The sequence below is a fragment of the Camellia sinensis genome, chromosome 3, assembly GCF_055761805.1.
Source record: "Camellia sinensis isolate YWXY chromosome 3, ASM5576180v1, whole genome shotgun sequence".
Lineage (NCBI taxonomy): Eukaryota > Viridiplantae > Streptophyta > Magnoliopsida > Ericales > Theaceae > Camellia > Camellia sinensis.
The window spans coordinates 177,357,586-177,368,341 of NC_138963.1; the positions used below are offsets into that span (position 1 = coordinate 177,357,586).

The following is a 10,756-nucleotide window of genomic DNA, read 5'->3' on the forward strand; positions in this document are numbered from 1 at the left end:
TTGTAATAATTAGTCTGTTAGAGTAACTAAAATATGATATTCTTAACTATAATAGCTAACATGTATCATTTAAAGAGTCATTTGAAAATGCTTTAAATAGATTATTCATGACAAAAATCAATTTGATCAATGAACTAAATGAAACCATCTTAATATGTCATATATTGATTAAATTGAAGTATAAAATTTTGAATGTTATTTCATATATGATTAATATATTGATACAAGACATAAATTATAGACTTATCAAACAGGGAATACCTTTAATTATTATCATATTTAAGGGTTAACATACATTTTTTCAATGCCCATAAACCTTTCAGAAGTGATAACTGAGTGCATCCTATTGACCACCTCAAGCATCTTATTATATTACATTGCTAACCTTGCAAAAATGTAATGTTGATACCGTTGTAATAATCATTAAATTTTATAATATGATGTGGTATATACAATTATTAAATACTAACAGTATTTTCAAGAAATCTATTGTGTCAAATAGTAAATATAAATGGTTATTATGAGGGTTTATATAGCATTTTTGCTAAGATAGGGCATACATTCTCTAGTTAGATTTTGTAACATTAAACACAAAATAATTTGAACATAATTATGTGAAAGTTTTGAGGGCATATATGAGAAAAAGGAAGAAATATACAAGTCAGAGACTGTCATGTTCCACGGTGGCCACCCACTGCAAGTTAGTTGTTATTTATTTATTTATTTTTAAATTCATTTATTTATTTATTTTAGGAAATTGGCTAATGGGCACTGAATAGAAAGACCTAGTATGGAATGGATATCACGTTTTCTTACATTATTGGTTCACTTCCATATAATAATAATTATTTATTGTTTCTTCCTACCCACCATATCACTATGTGTGCAAGTTGGAGTTGATGACACAATCGCATCAACTTCGGGAGTATTTGTTTAGACTTTTTCTAACGCAGGTGGGTGGCATTGTAGATAAGATTTGAGATTTAAGTTTTAAAGTCATTGATTCAATTTTTTTTTTTTTTTTTGGGCTAATTTTTTGGATAAAGTACAGTTGATTAAGAGGTTGGATCTCAAGTTGTCTAATTAATACTTGGTGTGAGTTCAATACTTCTCCGCTGTGCGAGTCCTGACTTAAGCAGAGCTTGTCTTGGGAGGTCGGGACAAGTTCTCAAGTTATAGTCTCCTCGCTCGGAACGACTAACAGGACACCCGGTGATTTTTGCAAGGGACGCTACCTTAAACCTGCGGGAGGGTCGGAAGGATTTTCCTATAACAAAAAAAAAAAAACTTGTAATTTCTAGTTTTAGAAAAGTTATTTTGGATTGTTTGATTAAATTATTTCAAACAGTTTCTAATTTTAACAACTTATTTTAACTCTAAAAAACTGATTCTGAAAAGCTGCTTACTACTTACTTCTGATTATCAGTTTCTGCTGTGAACATGTTAATTTATAGTTATACTCTTAGATTTTTTTGTTTTTTATTTTTTATTTTTTTAAAAATAAAAAAAAAAGACCCAAATGGACTATAAATTATTATTATTATTATTATTTTATAAGAAATATAGATAAGTATTGAACAACAAAAAATAAAAGTTAATTGGAAAAATTATTTCACAGCTTATTTAACAAACACTACTCAGCAACTTAAATCTATAATCTAACGGCTATACCAAACAAATTAACAACTTCTGATTAAAGTCATAATCTATAATCTGTTAAGTTATAATTTATAATCTGTTTTAACAGTTACACCAAACGAACAATTTGTAAGCAACTTAAATGTTACATATCTTTACCAAAAATTAAAATATGTAAATTATATTTATTTTTAGTGTAATTTTTAAGTGTGTAATTGTATAAATTTTCATAAATATATATAAATAACTTCATAAAATTGCTTAAATTTTCACAAATATATATATACATTAACCCATCAAAATTTTAAAAATCACAATTTACATATATTTCTGAGAACTTATGTGATTTTGTAAGATAACTTATATATATTTGTGAGAATTTTGGCAAATGTATATAGCATGCACCTTGCATATTTTTCATTCTTATAATTAATTCAAATTTCACTAATGCTGTGTTTGGTTAGGGGATTTGGGGAGGGATTTGGAAAGGGAAATGGAAAAGGTAGGTGAAATGTGAATAAAATATGTATATATTTCACATAGTTTCACACACATTTTCCCTTTCCATTTTCAAATCCCTCCCCAAATCCCCCAACCAAACACACCGTTAAAGTGTAGAGATTATATTGTTCAATTAAAATTATAGAGACTAAAATAAATTTAGACTAAACTATAAATGTGGAACGTGTAATTAATTCTTAAATTTACACTATTAATCAAATCCTAATAATTTTTATAAATACATAAATTGAGAGAGATAGAGAGACGGAGAGAGAGAGACTGAGAATGGACCATTTGGTTGTTGGATCAACAACTCACTTCAACGTTAGGGATTTGATCAAAAATTTTTCATAATAAAATTTTAATACATTGAAGACAAACATAAAAAAAAAAATTTCTTAAAAAGTTCAACATATATTACTATTATCAAAATATGCTTAATGAGTAATTTAATATTTTAAACTTTAAAATAATTTAACTTTTGATATAGATGTCATTTTTTAATAAAATTAATTTTTTAAGTTTCCTCTTATTAAGATCTATCAAATAAGATTCATATTGACTATGAAATTCTTAAAAAATAAAAATTAAAAAAATATTAAAATTAATGTAAACAGTAATATGCAGTATGTTAGACAGTAACATGTTATTCTAGTTCATAGTAATATTTTATTGTTGCAAAAAATAGAATATATATTAAATGAACTAACCAAAAATACAGTACACAATATTTTTAAACTTAAATAAAATAAAATAAAAATATTCCTCGTCAAAAGAGTTCTGTAAAATATATATATATATATATATATATGAACAATATTGTCCAAGAAAAAAAAATTACTTTGTCCTTACTATTTGTGTTAGATATCTAATTTGAAGACTTTCCAATTTCATATTTTTAAATTTCAATTGCTTGGTGGTTTACATGGTAGTTACAATATTTTACCCTATTAAACATGAATAAGGAGTCCTTTGTTTTCAAGTTTTAATTGTACTAGAAGCCTCCTTGAATAACACTCAAAAACAGTTTTATATTATCAATTTTTAATTGCTTGTTGCTTGTTCTTTGTATCTTGCTAAACATAAATGATTTTTTATTTTATTTTCAAATTTCCCTTTTATTTTCTCTTTTATACCGAACAAAATGGAGAATTTTTAGCTAAATCATGAAAGTCTACTTTACCAAGAATTAATATATTTGAATATCAGAAAGAGAAAATGAATAAATATCTGTCAAATAACTTCATTTATTTTTTATTTTTTATTTTGATTTGAACAGGTTGGGTTAAATTGTTTAACCCTTTAACAAGCATCAATTTTGAGCTAGCTGTTGCATAAGATTCCCTTGAAGACATGCTAAGCAAACCATTTAATTATTACAAGTTAACTAACAAAATCATTTACTACTACATTTAATAAATAAATAAAAGTATATTACTTGTTTTTGACTAATTGGTTGTTTGATTGTGACATTAGGCAACTTTGCTTATATTCCATGAACTACTTTGTGCAATTGGAGGATCACCCACACATAAAAATGGAGAGAATATGATTTTCCTTTTGATTCTTAATTAATGACTTTGAAGGTGGTTCATTCCTTCTCTCTCCAATGAAGGAAACATGGTTCTTTCATTTGAATTCCATGTCACACATTACCAAGCTATTTAAAGTATTTATTTTATATATAGAAAAGAAAAGAAAAGAAAAGAAAAAATGAACATTGATTCTCAGCCCTAGAACTTCATTAATGAGACATCTAATCCCTTTTGATGTCAAGTGTCTTAAGGTTATTTGTTAGCAAGTTTGAAATAACAATACATTTTTTTTTATTATTTATAAAATTATATATCGTAAAGAATGTACTAGTTCTTTTAATTTTGTGTATAAACTAATATTGACTCTTTCTTTAGGAGTTGTTTGGATTGCCGGCGAAAGTCTATGTTTCAATGTCCCAATCATAGTCATGGAAAGCCAACCACTGATGACAATAACAATATACTACCAGTAATAAGGAATTCTAGATTATCTCTATTTCACTAATAAAACAAATATTTCTACTTTATAATTAATGATTTGTGAAAGATTCACATTAATAAATTTTAATTTAAATTAAAAAAATGTTTGAAAGAAAATTTAAAATATTTGATGTCGCAATTATAGAGAATCATAAGAATAATAAAAAATAAAAAACAACTATCTCATGCATATGTGCAGCATAGAATTGAAGAAGTCTACTACTCTAGGCCGGCTAACAATTCTCAAGTGCTTATTGTTAAATATAATGATACGTAAGAAGTAAGTTTTCCACCACTGTTTTATAGTTGGAGTGTAGATTAGACCCTATTTCAAGCACAGTTTTGTTTAGATTATTAGGATGAGTTTAAAATGTACTCTTAAACATTTTGTTGTATGCATATAGTAATGTTTATGTCAACATATAATATTTATAAGAGTAAGTTACACTTGGTCCTTCTTAAGTTTAAGTATTTTGTCTTTCTTAATCTTTCTAATTTTCTCACTTTACAGCAACAACTAACATCTATCCGAGTTTGGATAGAAAACCCATTAATACAGTTATTAGATAAATCTAGATAAATTGCACTTTGCCCTCTTTAGGATTGCTTCCAAATTGAACTCTTCTAATGCCTACTTATATTCCTTCAAATTTATATGAAAATTCCAAGTTTGAGTAATTTTGAGCACAATGATCAATAAGGGATTTTTCTATACAGACCAGTAACACAACTATGAAGAACATCACTTCCCCAATAAAAGCATTATTAACAAACACAGATACATGGGCATGTCACAATCAGTAAATGTTTACCATTGCTAGCAGCCCCTTAATGAGGCCCACCACTAAAATTTGTTCAGTGGAATAATGACACAATCATTATATGCTTGCTGTAACAATCAACTATGGCAGGTCTAAATATGAGAGAATCTGATACAGATTCTCAAAGGTCATAGGTTTTTGCATAGAGAAAAAAGAAAAAGAAAAAGAAAAAAACAGTGCCTAGTAGCCTCATTGGGAGCTTAGCTGGTTTCTTGTTCTTCATCATCTAGGAATTGAAAGAAAAATGAGCATATTCTCAATGGTAGTGTAAAGAAAGAACAGAGGAAAGCTTAGCACTTAATTGCATACCAAACACAATACAAATATAATATCTGAATCTAATCCTCCTCATTTTATATTTCAACCACCCCTTCAGCAACATGCCACCAGATGTAAGGGGTCAGCTGTTGTACTCAGCAGCCCTTTCAACATAAACTGATCTCTACCAAACGGAAATATCAGGTAAATCGAAAACAGAAAAATCAATTACAAATTAATGGAGAGCAAGTAAAATATTTTTCTGGTGCAAGTGAAAACTGGGCAAAGGAAAAAGGAAACAAAGGCCACAAAGTCAAAATTGCAATGCTATCTGATATGGTTTAGGAGGAACTTTCTTCACTTCAGGTGATTTGATAACAGAAGAGAACCATTTTCTTCTGAGTTGACTTGATCAAAATCATAAATCAACAACTGTCACTGTTGCAATCACTACTAGCACAGCACAACCAGTAAAACCCAATAAAACACTCAACATGAAAATCAGCAACAGATAATGCTCGACAGCCAAGTACTTGATTAGAGAGAACAAATTATAGTATTTGAATCGAGGAAACTAACATCAGAAGTATAAGTAAACAACTGGCACATAGTTGGAAAATGACAAAAAATGAAATCTAGCTGTCTTTCATAAGTAGTGTACAACTTCTACCATACCAATCAACCTAACAACTGAACAAAAGATATATCATGCAAACACACATAGTTTACAATTTTTTTGATCATGTTGTTGTGAATAAATTTTGCCGACAAGGTTGAGATGCCCCACTTAACAAAAGATGTAACTTGGAGGTCACAATGACCATAGATCGAACCTGTCCAACTGTTACAATGCAATCGTTGGCAGTTCATGGATTGGTTGTACCTATCATTCCTTTTTTAGGGTCAATATCAGGAGACGAACCTGATTTGGTATTCTTAAATAAATATAGGATCTAGTGTTACTTTCATTAAAAAAAATATTATTTTCTACCAATAAATTTACGCCAGTACAACTTAAACAGGTTCCTGGAAGTGGGAAACCCAATATTACCACCAGTAGATGTCAGCTGTAACCTTCCATATTTTAGGTATCTCGATAATGAAAATTTAGGTAAACGATAGAATATATGTCAGAGAAACATATAGAAAATAGTAAACCATACATTAAGGTAAAGTTTATTTTCAAGAAGATGACAATCAGTAAAAAGAGCAGAAGTCAATTAGTAACAATGTTTCTAACCTGCACAGAGGTAGCTTAGTGGTTTAAGGATGTGAGTCATGATATTGGACATCTTGGATTCGATTCTCGTTGAAATATTATGGGCTTAGTCGATACCTGTGATATATTCCAGCCTCTGAAGTCTGCCTCAAACTACATAAAGTGGTTACATAAAAAACAGCCTCTAATTTCCATATATTATGAGGCTTAAGAGTCAGACATTAGTACCAGATCAAAACCACAAAACTTTATGATATGAAATGGTTTATGAACCCCCCATGAATGAAGGGTCCATTTTAAAGATTATCATACGCTAGCTAGTAGCTACTGTTTAAAAGAGACAACGCCTGTTCACAGTATCCCTCAAATGGTTCTCCATCTTTGAGAAAACTACTAATCTTTTGCACTTTGGATCAATAAACCAAAAAACTGCATCAGAGTTTATATCCAGAATGCTGCTCATTACATTCTTCCAACACGCACAAACCTCCTTTAGTTTTACTCTCTTTGTTTCTTAGCAAAAGTCATTGTTTCCAAATACATTACAGGCTTAACAATGCACAAATTTCGAACAGTTCACGAAACATCACAGAACCTCTTATAAAGATGTTACCAACATACACATCATAATATTTCTCCAAGAATGAAACAACAATCATATACGCGGAACAGAATAACACAACAAAAGACTAAATAAGACGGTACCAAAATTTCTCCTTTTCTATCGTTGGTAGTTTGTACCATTAAGACATATCACCAAAATAATGGAAAAATAATATATATGATCAATTTGACGGATCACCAATCATGATTACCAAAGTAAACATTTCTTATTTCAAACTGCTGACTGTACAACTTCTCATATTTATATATCAACAGGATGCAAAGGACAACACATTTGTAGATGGTAATATGGCAAGGCAAATAACATGAGAGAAACTTACCAATGTTTCTCAATTAAAAAAAAAAACAGTAATCTGCAAAGAAGCAGATCACAGTCTCATGAGGAATTCCAGATTTCTAAAATTTTCCCCTTTTAAAAGGAATAAAATACATCATCAAATGCTATTCAATGGATACCAACAGTAATCTGTGAAGAAGCAGATCACTGTCTCCTGAGGAATTCCAAAGGTCATGAATCCGCTTCTAAAGAAAGAAAATATGTCATCAAATGCTAGTATGATCTGCTGGCAATCAAGACTATGAAACTATTAGCGGTCTTTCTTGGATACACACACTTATGTTTAATATAGGGCACTGGGTCATCTCAATTAATTCAATGCTAAATGTCAAGAACTTGACAACTCACTAGTTCAGCAGACCCAAAATTTGTTGTCGTAATAACCTTCCAAACAACTGTTTCTGATTCTGTCATTGATTCCAGATGTTCATCTGAGGAGCTAGCTAGAAAAGATGAGGAGGAGGTTGAGAAAGATTCCGTATTATTGCACACGTCGGCCTGTAGAACTACAACGTTACGATTGGCATCTTTTGTGATGACATGAAGCTTTCCATGAAAACCAGCTAGTAAATATGGAGATTCTGACTCCGAAAAATCACAGATAGGAACTTTTTCGATGACAACTTTCCAAGAATCCTCTTTCTCATCATATACCTTTATCTTTCCACTATTGAGAGAACTAGAAGGATCTAATGCATATAATTCCCCATCTACTACTACACTCAATTTGGTACCCGCCTGCCTTGCAGGCCAACCTTCTCCCATCCCAATTGGCATTTCATCCCAAGAATTTGTTTCAGGATCATAAGTCTCTCCTCCAACATCAACAAAGAAGGGCCAAGAATATAAACTCTGAGGCACATATAATCTTCCCCGGTATGATGTCATCCCCGTGGCAATAGGCTTTAGCATGTCAGCTAAAAAAGCAGCTGGTAAAACCTGAGCTTTTGAGAATGGCATGCTTGGTACTAAGGACCATGTATCTGTACAAGGGTCAAAAACTTCAGCAGACTGTAGGGGAGCCAGTCCACCATGGCCCCGACTAACTCCTCCGACAACATAAAGTTTGTTGTTTAGAATACTGGTCTTACAATATGCCCTACCTGTTGACATGGGAGTCACTTCATTCCACGCATTTACAATTGGATCATATCGCCAAACACATCTCATGGCAGAAGCTTTGCAGAAACCTCCTAGGACATAGAGGCATCCATCAACAATTCCAATAGCACAACCACAAAACGGTAATTGTTCTGATGAATGCTTGTGACCAAGCCAACCCTTAATCATGTCGGCGAGATTATTACTTTTACTGACCATGTTCCAAAGTCCGTACAAACCCTTCCTGGATTCTTCTTCGTAAACAACATTTGGTATTGGTGGCAACCGTTGCCATTTTTTTGACAAAGGGTCAAGACCATGCCACAAAAGCCTGTCATCCTCGAACTTTGTCAGCAAATATAGCCACTCCTCTGTCATGCCAAGTTCTTTTCTCAATTGGAACAATTCAGGGTTCGTAACGACTGCCTTCCAGTTCCGTGCCACCAACCTCATACTGAAGTAGCAAACTCTTGGAACTCTAGCAAAAATCTGGATTGATATCTCATCAGGAAGGCTGGGAATCAATCTTAAGTTCTCCTCAGAACAAATTTCTGACGTCCTCTGCCTTTTGCAGGTTTCACCCAAAGAAACCTCCTTGTACTCGCTTGTCGCACCCTTGCCTGCCATGCTCCAAAAAGCCCCCATGAAAAGTTTATTCTATCACTCAATAGCAGGAGGTGCAGCAAGACTCTTCAGGCTTTTGATTACCTTGTTTAGCTCCAGTGCTGCACAACTAACCCCATTTCAGATACAATTCATCAATGCAAAATCTTATTAAAAATATAATAATAACAAAATTAGCATAAACGAATTGCAAAATCTCTAAGTAGATAGAACATTGCAGGACTCTTGCACCAAAAAGTTCAGATACCAATATTCAGGTGTTCAGAGCAACCCAGAGCAGGTTATTCATAGGTATCTTAGTTAGAAAAATGATAGATTTTGATGAGGAAACGCATACCCTTTTATAATCTACTCGGGGCAAATACTTTCTGAAAAATCATCTGGTTCTCTACATCCCATTTCACCATTCATGTATGTTCATGAAATTAAATCAAAATTACAATCATGCATCATTGAGTAACAAAAAGATTTCATAATTTATTGAAACAAAAAAATGGCATCACTCTAGTCCAATTTAACTAGCCTAACAAAGGGTTTCCATTTAAAGAAAGATGCACATTTTCTCACACATGCATTCACATAAATACACAATGTCTGACAACAGTTAGGTAGTGAATGAAGGTGGATTCCATTCCAGCTCATTCCAATGAACGAAACATAACATTATTCCTAAAAACAGAACAAAATTCGTACTAATAATCACTAAAAATGGAAAAATCAGAGGTAAGACAAGTGAAAATGGAACTGTAATTCATGTAGTTTGATGTTGTTCTAATTGGGGCTCAATTTACTGTGAATTGGGAAAACAGCGAGTCCGTTCATGTCCCAGAGCACCGACAATCTAATTTTCCTGCATTTTCTCGCGAAACAAACAGAGTAACAAACAACGATCGTGGCCGAAACTAGAAATTGAAATAAAAAATAGGGTAGATCTTGAGTGGATGTGGATAAACTTACCTGGTAAAGATCCGATGAAGTGATTGTGAGTACAGAAAATAGATATATTATGTATCTATATCTCTCGAAGAGGAGGGGAAGTATATTATTATTATTCCCTGTGAATCTGTATCGATTATGTTTGAATTGAATTGGGATTTTGGTATAATACAAATGAATGATTACACGTGGGGGACAATTCCTTCGTTTGGCCTAAAAGAATGAGGTTAGAAATACCAAAAATTTTATCAGGTGGGTCTCATATGGGTTTATATATTTGACAAAAATTTTGAGGTTTTTAATATTTTTTAAACTAAAATAATACGAAAAATAAAATAAATTAAGAAGATAAAATGTTATATTTAAATTATAATTTTTTTATAAAAATTAAAAAAGTCAAAAAAAATTCACCAACCAAACTTTTTAATTTCAAACTAAAAAGTTTCAACTCTAAAAGGCTAATTATATATATATATATATTTTTTTTTTACCAAACGACAAATATAAATCTAGAAATTCTATGCAATGCTACTCTTTGATTTTGAACTATGACTTAGTGATCATTTATTATAGTATTAAATTTGATATTATTTTAGTTATAAATTTTTTTAAAAAAAATTGTTATCCTTTATGTGGGGTTTGATTATTATTTCCTTAGGTTGTATTTGATAAGAGAAATAAA

The 10,756-nt window shown here is 31.2% G+C and overlaps 1 protein-coding gene across 3 annotated transcripts; it reads right to left on the reverse strand.

The window, feature by feature from the left end:
* Positions 1 to 7,260: 7,260 nt before the first annotated feature.
* On the reverse strand, positions 7,261 to 10,326 carry LOC114283515 (Galactose oxidase/kelch repeat superfamily protein). 3 transcript variants are annotated; one of them, XM_082921535.1, is made up of 3 exons: positions 10,096 to 10,274; positions 9,930 to 9,988; positions 7,261 to 9,239 (listed from the first exon to the last, which is right to left on the reverse strand). In XM_082921535.1, exon 3 carries the CDS (start codon positions 9,157 to 9,159, stop codon positions 7,735 to 7,737), a length of 1,425 nt encoding a protein of 474 aa, XP_082777661.1. In that variant the 5' UTR covers positions 9,160 to 9,239; positions 9,930 to 9,988; positions 10,096 to 10,274; the 3' UTR covers positions 7,261 to 7,734. The 3 variants fall into 3 exon arrangements, with proteins under 3 accessions (XP_082777661.1, XP_028082168.1, XP_028082164.1); XM_028226367.2 differs by lacking the exon at positions 9,930 to 9,988 and adding an exon at positions 9,476 to 9,526 and having other exon boundaries at positions 10,096 to 10,207; XM_028226363.2 differs by lacking the exon at positions 9,930 to 9,988 and having other exon boundaries at positions 10,096 to 10,326.
* Between the last annotated feature and the right edge of the window lie 430 nt (positions 10,327 to 10,756).

What these genes read in the sequence shown, in the direction of transcription:
- LOC114283515 (XM_028226363.2), bottom strand. Translation starts at nt 9,159, where the DNA reads ATGGGGGCTTTTTGGAGCATGGCAGGCAAGGGTGCGACAAGCGAGTAC.